Source organism: Rhinoraja longicauda, chromosome 5 (assembly GCF_053455715.1).
Source record: "Rhinoraja longicauda isolate Sanriku21f chromosome 5, sRhiLon1.1, whole genome shotgun sequence".
NCBI classification, from domain to species: domain Eukaryota; kingdom Metazoa; phylum Chordata; class Chondrichthyes; order Rajiformes; family Arhynchobatidae; genus Rhinoraja; species Rhinoraja longicauda.
The window spans coordinates 12,475,548-12,490,998 of NC_135957.1; the positions used below are offsets into that span (position 1 = coordinate 12,475,548).

The following is a 15,451-nucleotide window of genomic DNA, read 5'->3' on the forward strand; positions in this document are numbered from 1 at the left end:
ACAAGTACACGTGTTTAAAAGGTTATAATGCTGGAGCTTAAATCCAGGCTGTTTATTCCATGGCCACCTGGAACCAGAGTGACCACCTAATCACCTCATTCTCTTATATACACATTACTACACAGGCAAACAAAGTAGTCCTTGTGATACAACAAAGTAGTCCCTGCAATATCACAACATTATTCCACACATTGTAAACACAAGTGATAGTAGATGTTAGGGTGTCACAGTGGTGCAGCGGTTAGCCTTACAGCGCCAGAGACCCGGGATCGATCCTGACTATGGGTGCTGTCTATACGGAATTTGTACATGTTCTTCCTGTGACAGGTGTTTGGGGATTTTTCTTTTTATTGAGAGAATTCTTCTGTCATCAGCTGTGGAGGTCTTCCTTGGCCTGCCAGTCCCTTTGCAATTAGTAAGCTCACCAGTGCTCTCTTTCTTCTTAATGATGTCCCAATCAGTTGATTTTGGTCAGCCTAAGGTTTGGCTGATGTCTCTAACAGTTTTATTCTTGTTTGTCAGTCTCATAATGGCTTCTTTGACTTTCATTGGCACAACTTTGGTCCTCATGTTGATAAACAGCAATAAAAGTTTCCAAAGGTGATGGAAAGACTGGAGGAAAGACTAGGTGCTAAGAGCTCTCTTATACCCGCATTAAGGAGGCAATTAAACACACCTGTGCAATTACAAACACCTGTGAAGCCATGTGCCCCAAACATTATGGTGCCCTGAAATGCGGGGACAATGTATAAACACAGCTGTAATTTCTACATGGTGAAACCAAAATGTATAAAAATACCCTTTAATAAAATCTGACAATGTGCACTTTAACCACATGTGATTTTTTTCTATTACAAATCTCAAGTTGTGGAGTACAGAGGCATAGATGGGCTTTCTTTATAAGTGCATCTGTGTGCTGGGTCCAAGAACGATCTTCAGATATATGCACACCCTAGAATTTGAAGCTTTTGCCTCTCTCCACCGTCGACCTGTCTATAAATATGGGTTTGTGGGTCCTCATTCTTCCTCCTCCATTGTTCACAATCAGTTCTCTGGTCTTACTGACATTGAGAGCCAGGTTGTTGTGCTGGCACCATTTGGTCAGTCAATCGATCTCACTTCTGTACTCTGACTCATCATCCAACAACAGTGGTGTCGTCGGCGAACTTGAAGATGGAGTTTGTACTGTGTCCGGCTATACAGTCGTGAGTATAGAATGGGTAGAGCAGGCGGCTGATCACACAGCCTTGAGGTGCTCCCGTACTGATTGTTATTGAGGAAGAAGTGTTGCTGCCAATTCGAACAGACTGTGGTCACTTAGTGTAATGATGTTGGACATCCCCTGTGAATCTGATTGGGATGACTCCAACTCCCTTAGGGTGCTGGTACTGTGATCATAACCACCCCAGGGTGCAGGTGAGTTGACTGGACCCACAGCAGGGTGCTGATGATGTGGCTGGACATCACGCCAGGGTGCTGATGGGTGACCTACACCACCCCAGGGTGCTGATAGGTGGTTGATACCACCCCAGGGTGCTGATGGGTGCCTGGACCCACCCAGGGTGCTGATGATGTGGCTGGACATCATGCCAGGGTGCTGATGGGTGACTGGACCCACCCCAGGGTGCTGATGATGTGGCTGGACATCACGCCAGGGTGCTGATGGGTGACTGGACACCACGCCAGGGTGCTGATGGGTGACTGGACCCACCCCAGGGTGCTGATGATGTGGCTGGACATCACGCCAGGGTGCTGATGGGTGACCTACACCACCCATAGGGTGCTGATGGTTGACTGACAATACCCTAGGGTGCTGATAACTCTCAACAGTCCACAGCATGAACTGATGGCTAAGTGGCCTTGTAATACTGATCATTGTTTGATTCCTTTCTCCTTGAATTCTGGCCCGATGTTGCACTAAAAGAGCCGTTTCCATCAACACAGGTGCAGCGATTCAGTTTCTGAATTTTTCAACCGAAGCCAACCATGACTTTGTGGAGATTCGGAACGGACCGGGTTACACCAGCTCCCTGATCGGGCAGTTCAGTGGAGCAGACCTCCCTCCAGCCCTGCTCAGCACCACTCACGACACCATCATCCACTTCTACAGTGACCATTCAGAGAACAAACAAGGCTTCAAGCTTGTCTACCAAGGTACGATCCACAACCGTCCACATCTTGTTCAGAAAACAATGACCAGGGCTGGGGAGTATTATTTTTTCAAAATGTATTTCAAGAGTCCAGTGTGTTTTATTGTCATATGTCCCAAAACATGAACAAGGACATTCTTACATGCAGCAACGCAGCAGATAAACGTACGCTGTAATAAATAACAACAACAAAACAACGGGGCAGGCAGCATCTCTGGAGAGAAGGGATGGGGGACGTTTTGTGTCGAGACCCTTCTTCAGTCTGGACCCGAAACCTCACCCATTCCTTCTCTCCAGAGATGCTGCCTGCCCCACTGAGTTATTCCAGCCTGCACATACGTCTTTGTGAATACTAAAAAAAAATCAGTGTATATATATATATGCGTGTGTATATATGTGTGTGAGTATGTGTGTGTGTATATATATATATATATATATATATATATAAAATATGTTTGTGTATACACACACGTGTGTGTATATACACACACACACACGTAGACACACATAGAGTCTTTGAGAGATTCACCTTCATCAAATCAGCCTTTAGAGTCAGTAAAGGCAATACAATTACCCGTTGGAGTCTTTGTGCACTAACACACTGTCAATTACCCGCTGGAGTCTTTGTGCACCAACACACTATTAATCAACCTGTTAATTGCTGCACGATCTTTCCATTGGGGTTGTGTGAGGGGAGGAGTATGTAGGTAGAGAAACAGTATGTTCAGTATTTGTTTTCCTGCAGGAGATTTATTTGGAAATATTTTGCAGATGATACGAAGATAGCTGGAAGGGCAGGTCGTGTAGAGAAAGCAAGGTTCCTGCAGAAGGACTTGGACAGGTTGGGAGAGTGGGCAGAGAAGTGGCAGATGGTATACAGCGTAGCAAAGTGTGGAGCCATGCAATTTGGTGGTAGGAATAAAGGCGTAAACTATTTTCTAAATAGAGATTCCAGAAATCGGAGGAGGAAAGGGATTTGGGAGTGCTGATGCTGGATTACCAAAAAGTTAATCTGCAAGTTGAATTGGCAGTAAGGAAGGCAAATGCAATGCAAGCATTTATTTCAAGAGGATGAGAACACACAAACAGGTGATGTAATGCTGAGGCTTTATAAGTCGCTGGTCAGACTGCATTTGGAGTATTGTGAGCAATTTTGGGTCTCATATGTGAGGAAGGATGTGCTTGCGCTGGAGAGGGTCCAGAGGAGATTTACGAGAATAATCCGAGGAATAAGTGGGTTAACATATAATGAGCGTTTGATGGCACTGGGCCTGCACTCACTGGAGTTTAGAAGGATGAGAGTGAAAGGCTTGGATAGAGTGGATGTGGAGAGGATGTTTCCACTAGTGGAAGAGTCTCGGACACGAGGTCATAGCCTTAGAATTAAAGGACATTCCTTTAGGAAGGAGATTAGGAGGAATTTCTTTAGCCAGAGGGTGGTGAATCTGTGAAATTCATTGCCACAGACGGCTGTGCAGGCCGTCAATGGGTATTTTTGAGGCAGCTATAGATAGATTCTTGATTAGTAAGGGTCAGAGGTTATGGGGAGAAGGCAGGAGAATGGGGTTAAAAGATAGATCAGTCATGATTGAATGGTGGAGTAGACTTGATGGGATGAATGGCCTAATTCTTCTCCTATCACTTATGAACTTATGAATAATTTGATTTGCGAAGGAATACGATTTTAACAATCAAGAATGATTTGCAAGTATATGTTATTAAAGCAAGAGTAGCTGACACTTTAACGGCATTAATCTTGTCTCGTACACTACACAGCTTACAAAACGATATTGGTCTTTCTACCTTGAAAGACTTCGGATAATTTAGACTATCTGTAACAGAATGGTAGTGATGTTGATGATTTATGCCGCCAGGAAGCCATTGGAATGAAAGCAGGGAACGAGAATAGATAGTAAAGGCAGACAATTACATTTTGAATTGTCCCACTAAATCTAGTAGATAGAGGTGTGACCAAACTCATCAATCAGAGGAATGGAGTAGGTGATGCCAAAATCTTGCACCAACAGGAATTATCCATGAATGTCAAAATAGGTGCAAGCCATTTAGCCCTCAAACCTGCCCTGTCGTTCAATTATATCATGATATTAGACACAAAATGCTGGAGTAACTCAGCGGGTCAGGCAGCATTTCTGGAGCAAAAGTTACTCCAGCATTTTGTGTCTACCTTTGATGTAAACCAACATCTGCAGTTCTTACCCATATATATATATAGATATATATCATGACATTATAACATTTGTAACATCGCTCTTCTTCTCCGGTGTACAGAACAATCCGGAAAGAGGCCATTCATCCCTTTGGGTCAGTGTAGCTCTTTTAAAGAATAATAGAGTAAGACATGACCGTTCCCTTTCTTTTTATTACTGCAATTGTTTTCTTCCTCAAACATTTATTTCATTGCATTTGACCTCACCATTTATGTACTCGTTTGCACTCTCAAGATGCAGCCAATAATTCATGTTCATTAGTGATAGGAGCAGAATTAGGCCGTTCAGCCCATCAAGTCTACTCCACCATTTAATCATGGCTGATCTATCTCTCCCTCCTAACCCCATTCTCCTGCCTTCTCCCCATAACCTCTGATACCCTTACTCATCAAGAATCTATGTATCTTTGCCTTAAAAACATCCATTGACGGCGTCCATAGCCTTTTGTGGCAATGAATTCCACAGATTCACCACCCTCTGACGAAATAAATTAATCTTCCTCTCCTGCCTAAAGGAACGTCCTTTAACTCTTAGGCTGTGCCCTCTGGTCCTACACTCTCCCACTAACGGAAACATCCTCTCCACATCCACTCTATCCAGGCCTTTCACTATTCGGTAAGTTTCTATGAGGTCCTCCCTCATCCTTCTAAACTCCAGTGAGTACAGGCCCAGTGCCGTCAAATGCTCATCATATGTTAACCCACTCATTCCAAGGATCATTCTCATAAATCTCCTTTGGACCCTCTCCAGAGCCAGCACATCCTTCCTCAGATATGGGGCCCAAAATTTCAGTTAACCATTCTGTATCATCCAAAAAGTATGTTATATTTGCTCCAGTTCATAAGTGAAGGTAGATACAAGATAATAATAAGAACAGTGGTCTTATTTCATCCTTTCAGTATAACAAACAACTGTTAGGACAGGTTGAGAGGGATATGAGCTATATGCAGTTAGGTGGAACTCTTGTAGATGATGTATCTTGATATGCTTGGGAAAGTTGGGCCGAAGGGCCTTTTTCCATGCTTGATAATTGTGTGACTTTCTTCCTCTGTTTTCCTTGGCCCACATTACTAATTATTACCAACGTCCTACCTGCTCTCCCCCCTCACCTGTATCCACCTATCACTTGCCAGACTTTGTCCCACCTCCACTTCTCGTCCAACTATCTCTTGACCCTATTGCAATGTCTGAAGAAGGGTCTCGACCCGAAACATTGCCTATGGAATCCATTGCCACAGAGGGCTGTGGAGGTCATCAATGGATATTCTTAAGGCAGAGATTGGCAGATTCTTGATTAGCACGGGTGTCAGGGGTTATGGGGAGAAGGCAGGAAAATGGGGTTGAGAGGGGAACAACCATGATTGAATGGCTAAATAGTCTTAATGGGCTGAATGGCCTAATTCTACTTGTTTCCTAGCATTAATACCATACACCTTAATTCAGACTTTCCACCTCAAACAGTCCTTGAAAATCAAAGTACTAAACATAAAATAACATTAGTACATTTTCCAGAGAGAATACCTTGCAAGCTGTCCTCAGACATGAATATATTTTAATTTAATGCAGCTACAGTATCGCCTTGAGTGCTTTTCTCACAGGTTAGAATTACTTGTCATTTGGAAATGGAAATGAAAAGTCTCAATGTAACTAACTGGCATTTACAAGCATGTCACTTGAGTGAAGTCGAGCACTATGAATATCTGTGGTTCTATGCTGTCACACGGCGAGACTTTATTGTGTCTGAGCTTAAGTAGCTCTGAGTCTGATGCTCATGAGAGGAATAGATGCACAAGGTCTCTTGCCCAGAGTAGGTCAATCGAGGACCAGTGGACATAGGTTTAAGGTGAAGGGGAAAAGATTTAATAGGAATCTGAGGGGTAACTTTATCACACAAAGGGTGGTGGGTGTATGGAACAAGCTGCCAGAGGAGGTAGTTGAGGCTGGGGCTATCCCAACATTTAAGAAGCAGTTAGACAGGTACATGGATAGGACAAGTTGGGAGGGATATGGACCAAAATCGGGCAGGTGGGACTAGTGTAGCTGGGACATGTTGGCTGATGTGGGCAAGTTGGGCCAAAGGGCTTGTTTCCACACTGTATCACTCTATGACCCTGTGACTCCAAGTGTGGCAGCTGCAGGCAGTAATATGTATGTTTAATATTCTTTTGAGTATTGAATACTTCCAGAGCGAAACATCTTCATAAAATGCCACGGTACCCAGCCTTCAATATCTCCACAGCAGTGAATTATTGAGAAGGAAAGCTTTCTGGAACAAATATTTCCAGAAAATATATTTCAGCTTCCCGAAGTTTTGATTTATATGCGGGAGATGAATACATCGCGGAAGGTGCTGGTCAGTGCACCCACGTTCGGACACCCTTGTAATTGAGGCAGTGCAGCGTAGGTTCAAGAGATTGATCCCTGGGATGGCGGGACTGTCATATGAGGAAAGATTGAAAAGACTAGGCTTGTATTCACTGGAGTTTAGAAGAATGAGAGGGGATCTTATAGAGACATATAAAATTATAAAAGGACTGGACAAGCTAGATGCAGGAAAAATGTTCCCAATGTTGGGGGAGTCCAGAACCAGGAGACACAGTCTAAGAATAAAGGGGAGACCATTTAAAACTGAGGTGAGAAGAAATTTTTTCACCCAGAGAGTTGTGAATTTGTGGAATTCTCTGCCACAGAGGGCAGTGGAGGCCTATTCACTGGATGGATTTAAGAGAGAGTTAGATAAAGCTCTAGGGGCTAGTGGAATCAAGGGATATGGGGAGAAGGCAGGCACGGGTTATTGATTGTGGACGATCAGCCATGATCACAATGAATGGCGGTGCTGGCTCAAAGGGCCGAATGGCCTCCTCCTGCACCTATTTTCTGTGTTTCTATGTCTATGTTTCTATGTTAAAATCAATTACACCCACTCGCTGGATGGTTTGTGCTGAAGGAAATGTAACACGCTATCTTTTTATATTTTCTCTCCCTTTTCTCGTGTTGAGGCTGATCTCTTTCAGGGATGAGTTTTGCCATAATCTTCTGATTTTATTTTCAAATATTAACGATTTCACGGTTCATCAGATTCATGTCAGAGATTTGGGAAGTGAAAGTCGGGTTGGGGAAAGAGCAAGGGTTCTGTTAGGCGCAAGTAATCAAAGGAAGTATTGGATGTCCTGTAACTGCACATTGTTTTGTTGGTGAAACAATGTCAGCATACACATCTTGTTTTAAGGTTCCTTTCTCTCTAGTTTTCTTCGCACCCCCATCAATTGGACAGAGTTTTAGAAGGATGAGGGGCTGGGGACCCCGAATAGTGAAAGGCCCTGATAGAGTAGATTTTTAGTTTAGTTTAGAGATACAGCACGGAAACATGCCCACCAAGACTCCACCGACCAGCGATCCCCGTGCACTAGCACTATCCTACACATATACACTTCTACACCTGAAATTTCAGAAACCAATTAACCTACAAACCTGTATGTCTTTGGAGTGTGGGAGGAAACCGGAGCACCCGGAGAAAATCCATGTGCTCACAGGGAGAACGTACAAACTCCAACATTTTTGCCACCTCCAACGGGATCCCACTACTGGCTACATCTTCCCATCTCCTTTCTGCTTTTCGCGGAGGTCGTTCCCTCCGCAACTCCCTGGTCCACTTGTCCCTTCCCGCCCAAACCACCCCCTCCGCAGGTACTTTCCCCTGCAACCGCAGGAGATGCAACACCTGTCCCTTTACCTCCCCCCTCGACTCTATCCAAGGACCCCGACAGTCTTTTGAGGTGAGGCAGAGGTTCACTTGCACCTCCTCCAACCTCATTTACTGTATCCGCTGTTCCAGGTGTCAACTTGTGAACATCAGCGAGACCAAACGCAGGCTCGGCAATCGTTTCGCTGAACACTTCCGCTCAGTCCGCCTTAACCTACCTGGTCTCCCAGTTGCTCAGCAGTTTAACTCCCCCTCCCATTCCCTAACTGACCTTTCTGTCCTGGGCCTCCTCCATTGTCAGAGTGAGGCCCAGCGCAAATTGGAGGAGCAGAACCTCATATTTCGCTTGGGCAGTTTACACCCCAGCGGTATGAACATTGAATTCTCTAACTTCAAATAACCCTTGCTTTTCCTCTCTCTCCATCCATTCCCCCTTCCCAGTTCTCCCACCAGTCTTACTGTCTCTGACTGCATTCTATCTCTGTCCCGCCCACTCCCCTGTGATCAGTCTGAAGAAGGGTCTTAACCCAAAACGTCACCCATTTCTTCTCTCCAGAGATGTTGCCTGTCCCACTGAGTTACTCCAGCATTTTGTGTCTACCTTCGATTTAAACCATCACCTACACATATATATAGAGGATATATGTGTGTGTGTGTGTGTGTGTGTGTACATGTATATGTTTTTATATATTGAACTTTTTTAAATTTATGATATTGTTTATAGCGTACCATGTTTACATATTCTGTTTTGCTGCTGCAAGTAAGAATGGTCATTGTTCAGTTTGGGTCATATGACAATAAAACACTTTTGATTTAATCTATTTCTAAACTAAACTAAAACTAAAAGCTTGGTCTCATCGATGAAATAGAGTCCACGTCAGGAACATTCAATGGAGTAGTGAGATTGGAAGGGGTGCACATGAACCTTAATAGCAGCAAGACTACAGAAAGTGATCCCGTTGAAGATTCTCAGCTCTGTCCACCAAATAAGATCAAGCAGCTCCCACGAATGAGTTGGCAAATACAAATAACAATCAGAAGAAAACCAGTGAGGTGCTGGCTGGACAATCTTTCATCATCAAAACAATTTGCCTTCGCCAGCGAAAATGTCAACTGGTCACCACATGGTCTCATTGGTAAGAGGACTGCCATGAGAGTCATGGGGTTATACAGTACAGAAGCAGTCCCTTCGGCCCAGCCTGTCCATGCTGACTGAGGTGCCTCCTTAAGCTAGTTGCATTTGCCTTCATTTGGCACACATCTCCCCAATCTTTCCTATTCATGTACTTGTGGATGCCTTTTAAGCCTTGTAATTGTACAATATTGTAATCCTAATAGTAATAATCCATGGTGCTTTATTTGTCACATACACAGAGGTACAGTGAAATTCTGTTCAATACAAGTATCGCTATACATAAGCACTTAGATACATGTTAGATAAGCATCTCAGATACAGTGCAAGTGTATAGCAGTAGTACACTGAGACAATGTACAGAATCGCCAGTTTGGTGCCATTTTCAGTCTTAGTTGTTGTTGGTGGAGGGTTCTTGACCTGACCCTGAAGTCCCATTGTCCTGGTGGTGTTGCAAGGTTGGCCTGGCCAGGAGCCGGCCACATCTGGTCCACACGCTCGGTCTCTTGGAGCAACGCCAGTCCAGCCGAGCCCCAGGCTGCTGCAGTAGCCCGCTCCACCATCGAGGACATACACTCCCTCCGGTCTGCTGACCAGCCATCCGTCTGACACCTTCCACAATGGGCGGGCAAACCGGGCCTTCTGAGCGAGCTCCCAGGCATGAACCCAATGGCTGTCTATCTCCCTACAGGGTAATCGCACAACCATTACACAAACCAACCTCCCTCCCATTGATCTCGTCTACACCTCACGCTGCCTTGGCAAGGCCACCAGCATAACCAAGGACAAATCTCACCCCGGTCACTCCCTCTTCTCCCCTATCCTATCAGGCAAAAGGTATGGGTGTGAAAACGCACACCTCCAGATTTAGGGACAGTTTCTGCCCAGCTGTTATCGGGCAACTGAACCATCCTACCAACAATTAGAGAACGGTCCTGAGCTACTAACTACCTCATTGGAGACCCTCGGACTATCTTTGATCGGACTTTACTGGCTTTACCTTGCATTAAATATTATTCACGGTATTCCCTTAATCCTGTATCTGTACACTGTGGACGGCACGATTGTAATCATGTGTAGTCTGGATCACACGCAACAAAAGCTTTTCACTGTGCCTCGGTACACATGACAATAAACCAATGACTATGACAAATTATCTCCTTGGCATGCAATATTAATTACGTGATTACGCTTTCTTGTAGCTTACAAACTTCAAAGCTGTCCTGACCCTACTCCTTTTCAAAATGGCTTCATCATCAATTCTGGTTATAGTGTTGGACAATCGATATCATTTGAATGCTACGCTGGGTATCTGCTGATCGGGCAACGTGTTCTTACATGCCATCACGGAGTCAATAGGAACTGGAACCATCCGTTCCCAAGATGTGAAGGTACTTCCTTGATTTGTTCTTTTCTTTTTGCATTCCATGCACTATTTTCTTTGTTGTTCTTCGACCCATACTCTCTCTCCCCATGGGAACTACTCCAAGAAAAGAAGGCAGTGCTAACATGTTTCAAGGGTGCTTGAGCTTTTCGGTCCTTGCGTGTTAATGTTTAATATTGTGGTACAGTTTGATTTGCCTTTCAAATCTTCTCCCTCAGAATAAGCTCGTGTTGTCCACCTTGATGGTTCTCTGGATAAGGATCCCGACCCTTACTCTTTTTCTCCAGAGATGTTTCCTGACCTGCTGAGTTACTCCAGCGTTTTGTGTCTATCTTTGAAGTTTCTCGGACTCCATTGAGGAATCATGATTTTCATGAGACTGTCCTTAGTGTAGCATTTAGCAGCAGTCGTCCGTCACTGCCAACAACAGTGCAGAGAAGCTGGCTATGAAAACAGGTACACAGTACACCTGCCCAACCTACTCCTCAAACACTCACTGCCCTTCTGTAAGACCCAATACAGGTTCTCTACCGATGTTCTGGCAACTGATGGTCCGGCCCCTCCTTTAGTCCCGAGAGCGCACTTGAAATCTCCCCCCAAATTCCCCCCAAAAAATGTGGCGCCTAGGCGGGGTGAGGCGGCCGAACTCAACCTCATTGGGACTTCCGCAGCCGATCGGCGGGTCGACTTTGCCCCCCTGTGGCTGTGGCTGTGGCTGTGGAACAGGGCTAGAATCTGGGCCGGAGATAGCAGATTCGCTCTCAACCGACTTCCGTGGGCGACTTTGTGGGCCGGTATCTCGGCTCCTCTGCGGCCTAGGCAGACCGTTCCAGTACCGTTGGACTCCTCCTGGAGACCCTGACCTCGGTTGCTTGGCAGATCGTCCAGAAAGGGTCTGAATCCAAGGGTTGCCAGAAACATAGTGGTGGACCTGTAACAGTGAAATGTATGCTTTGAATTAAAATCCAATTGAATATTCTGCATGCATTAATCACCAGGGAAAAGGCTAATGATTTCAAGCTTAATTAAATTTGCATCTCATGCCTTCTTTGCAAAGAAAATTCCAATGATAAAGGAAGTATTTTTTCCAAGTGAAAAGCAAAAAAGGATATTGAAATTGCATGGAATGTGGACACAGCCCAGACCATGATGCAAATCAACCTCATTTCCATTAACTCAATTGATACTTCACGCTGCCTCGGCAAGGCATAAGCAACAATGAGTTTCACCCCAGTCACTCCTCCTTCTCCCCTCTCCCATCAGGCAAGAGATGCAGAAGTGTGTAAACGCACACCTCCAGATTCAGGGACAGTTTCTTCCCAGCTGTTATCAGGCAACGGAACCATCCTACCACCAACTAGAGAGCAGTCCTGACCTACCATCTACCTCTATTTTCTTATTTTTCCTTACAAACTCTGCCTTTTTATTCAATTTGCTTTTATTTCTGCGTCTAAGTTAACTTTTAATTGTCCATATTTAATTTCCTCACTTGCTTAGTCTTTGCTTAAGTTTATTTCAGAAACTTTATAGTTCTGATTGACTACCCCATTGAAGATCTTTGAACTATCTTTAATTGGGCTTTACTGGACTTTATCTTGCACTAAACGTTATTCCCTTTATCCTTTATCTATACCCCATAAACGGCTTGATTGGCTTGATTGTAATCATGTATAGTCTTTCCACTGACTGGATAACACGCAACAGAAAAGCTTTTCACTGTAACTCGGTGCACGTGACAATAATGTAAACTAAACTACAAAGTTACAAGAGGGGAGAAGGAGGTCGACCAGCAAATGTCTGCTTACAAAGAATGGAAATGCCACAGCACCCAAGTGAAACAGATTCATTCATGGACAACATCAAAACCGTGTCTAATTCTTATAAACGATATTTTTAACTGTTTTTAAATGCATAAAATGCCATTTGAAAAACTCAATAGGTTAAGCATCATCTGCAGAAAGAGAACTATCATCTAAGGTTAATGGCTTGAAGATGCTACAAATGAACAATCATTAAGCTAGCATATAACCAGGGGAAAGAGAGCATGGAAATTACTAAAGAAGTCTCAAAGTGCTGTTGTAACTCAGCGGGTCAGGCAACATCTCTGGAGAAAATGAATAGGTAATATTTCGGGTCGGGACCTTTCTTCAGGCAGCATCTCTGGAGGAAAAAGAATGGATGACGTTTCAGGTCGGAACTCTTCTTCGGATTGAAAGTTAAAAGACAGTTTATGTTCAGTCCCAGTGGATATGAATACAAGTTTTAACACGCAGTTGATGGAGTATCTTAGCGGGTCAGGCAACATCTCTAGAGATAATGAATAGGTGACTTTGGGTCGGGACCCTTCGTTAGATAGCACTAGTACGTCCTTCAGATGGAGTGTGAACAAGGTTAGAGCAGTACAGTGGCGCAGTGGTAGAGTTGCTGCCTCACAGCACCAGAGACCCGGTTCAATGCTGACTAAGGGTGCTGTCTGTACGGAGTTTGTGCGTTCTCCCTGTGACCACGTTGGTTTTCTCCGGGTGCTCCGGTTTCCTCCCATTCTCACAGACCCTGTGGATGTGAATACAAGTTTTAGCATGCAGGTGATGAGACGACAGAACTAAAACTGGCAGCAATGAAGGCACGAGGTTAAACACAAAACAGATTCCCAGCAGTGAGGAGAAGCTCTCCACGATTGGCAAGCAAAGGATGAAAACTGCTACAGCTGGGCTCAACTGGTGCATTAAAACCTCATTCTGCATGTATCTCATTACACATAGTTGTTCTTGGCAAGGCAAGTGTTCAATGCTTACCCCTAATTGCCCTTGAGGCTGTTTTGTTTGGCATTTTAATAGAACAAGCAATGTCAAAGTCGATAGAGGAATTCAATAAATATTGATCTAGTTATCATGAATATAGTTCTCCGTGATTTCCCCTTCATTTCCTATGCAAACTCCCTGGATCATTGCGTCATGTCTAGCATCCTACTCCTTTGCTCAAGGATATTTTCCCACCAAGGATACAAAGACTGCCGTGGCAAAATCCACTTCACCCGAGGATAACTATCATGGGCCGGCACAATAACGCAGCGGTGGAGTTGCTGCCTTACAGCGCCAGAGACCCGAGTTCGATCCTGACTGCGGGTGCTGTCTCTACTGAGTTTGTATGTTCTCCCCGTGACCACGTGTATTTTCCCCGGGTGCTCCGGCTTGCTCCCACACTCCAAAGATGTACAAGTCTGGAGGTTAATTTAGCTTCGGTAAAAAAACTTGTAAATTGATCCTAGTGTGTAGGATAGTGTGAGTGTGTGGGGTAATTGGCCCGAACCTGGTGGGCCGAAAGGACTGTTTCCGGGCTGTATCTCTAAACTAAACTAAACGAATGGGAGAGGGTAGAAATAAAGCCTGTGAGCTTCATGCCAAATGCTGCTTTATGTAGTGTGTTCATTCAGAGAAAAGTCAGGGAAAGGGGGGGGGGTGGGGGGAGGGGGTGAGAGGAAGCAATATATAACCTGTTGAGTGGGAGGGAGGTTGATATAACATGCTGCACAGAGGGTGAGGCAGGGGTCTCTTATGTGCAAAGCGGGTCATAGACAATAGACAATAGACAATAGGTGCAGGAGTAGGCCATTCGGCCCTTTGAGCCAGCACCACCATTCAATGTGATCATGGCTGATCATTCTCATAAAGTGCTGGAGTAACTCAGCGGGTCAGGCAGCATCTCTGGAGAAATTGGATAGGTGATGTTTCGGGCTGGGTGTGCCACGCTGGATCTCTAAACCAAACAAAATTAAACACGAGCAAGGTCAAATTGAGAAGTAAATGAGGAAAAGAGAGTCTCAAAGATCAAGGACCACCGGTGTTACAGCATGCCTGCACCTATCATTGGTATGGAAGAAGCTTGTGGAAATGTTTAAGCTGTGTGCTGCCCAAATTGGTCAAATCAGCCACTTTCATCCACTTTCGGATTGAAAGTTAAGACAGTGTGTGTCCAGTCCCAGTGGGTGTGAATACAAGTGGTCGGCTGGATGTCATGCTGTGCTGAGGGATGTTCAACAACACTTTTGAATGTCTTCCCCGAGTACTTTGTTTAGTTTAGTTTTGAGATACAGCTCGGAAACAGGCCCTTCCGCCCACTGAGTGCATGCCGACTAGCGATCCCCATACATTAACACTGTCCTACACACAAGGGACAATTTACAATATTACAAAGCCAATTAACCGACAAACCTGCACATCTTAAGATGTGGGAGGAAACTGGAGCACCCGGAGAAAGCTCACATGTTACAGGGAGAACGTACAAACTCCATACAGACAGAACCCGTGGTCTGGATTGAACCCGGGTCTCTGGCGCTGTGAGGCAGCAACTCTGCCGCTGCGCCACCGTGCCGCCCTGTTAGTACTGTTCAGTTACCAGGGTCGGATTGTGACCTAGTGACAGTGATGGATCAATAAGCCTTCCACATTAAGATGGTGTGTTTCTGAAGAGGGTGCTTGGAGATCGCAGACAAAATCAGTTCTGAGGAGGGGCCCGACCCGAAACGTCACCTATCTATTTTCTCCAGAGATGCTGCCTGAGCAGTTGAGTTACTCCAGCACTTTGTGTCTATCTTTGTGTTTCCATGTATCTTCTCTTATACTTTAAGATGGTGTTAAATACATATTTGGGAAAACCAGTTGCAATCTAAGCTCAACAATCCATAATGATCAGCAAGCACTCAGTGGGACCGAAGGGCCTGTTCCTACGAAGTTTGGCTCTTTAACTCCGCAATAAATTAAGGAGAATGATAATTTCATCCCGTGAATGTAGTTTTAGCTCCTCAGCAATATTGATCTTACGTAAATATTTAATACCTTATGAGCTTTTGTAGCT

General features: G+C 44.7%; 1 protein-coding gene across 1 annotated transcript in view; it reads left to right on the top strand.

The window, feature by feature from the left end:
- LOC144593406 (CUB and sushi domain-containing protein 1-like) overlaps positions 1-15,451 on the top strand; it is a 1,892,487-nt gene that overhangs the window by 1,642,267 nt on the left and 234,769 nt on the right. Inside the window, exons 41-42 of the mRNA XM_078398909.1 lie at positions 1,945-2,154; positions 10,416-10,604. Coding sequence (XP_078255035.1) covers positions 1,945-2,154; positions 10,416-10,604 — 399 coding nt within the window. The remainder of the gene's footprint in view (positions 1-1,944; positions 2,155-10,415; positions 10,605-15,451) is intronic.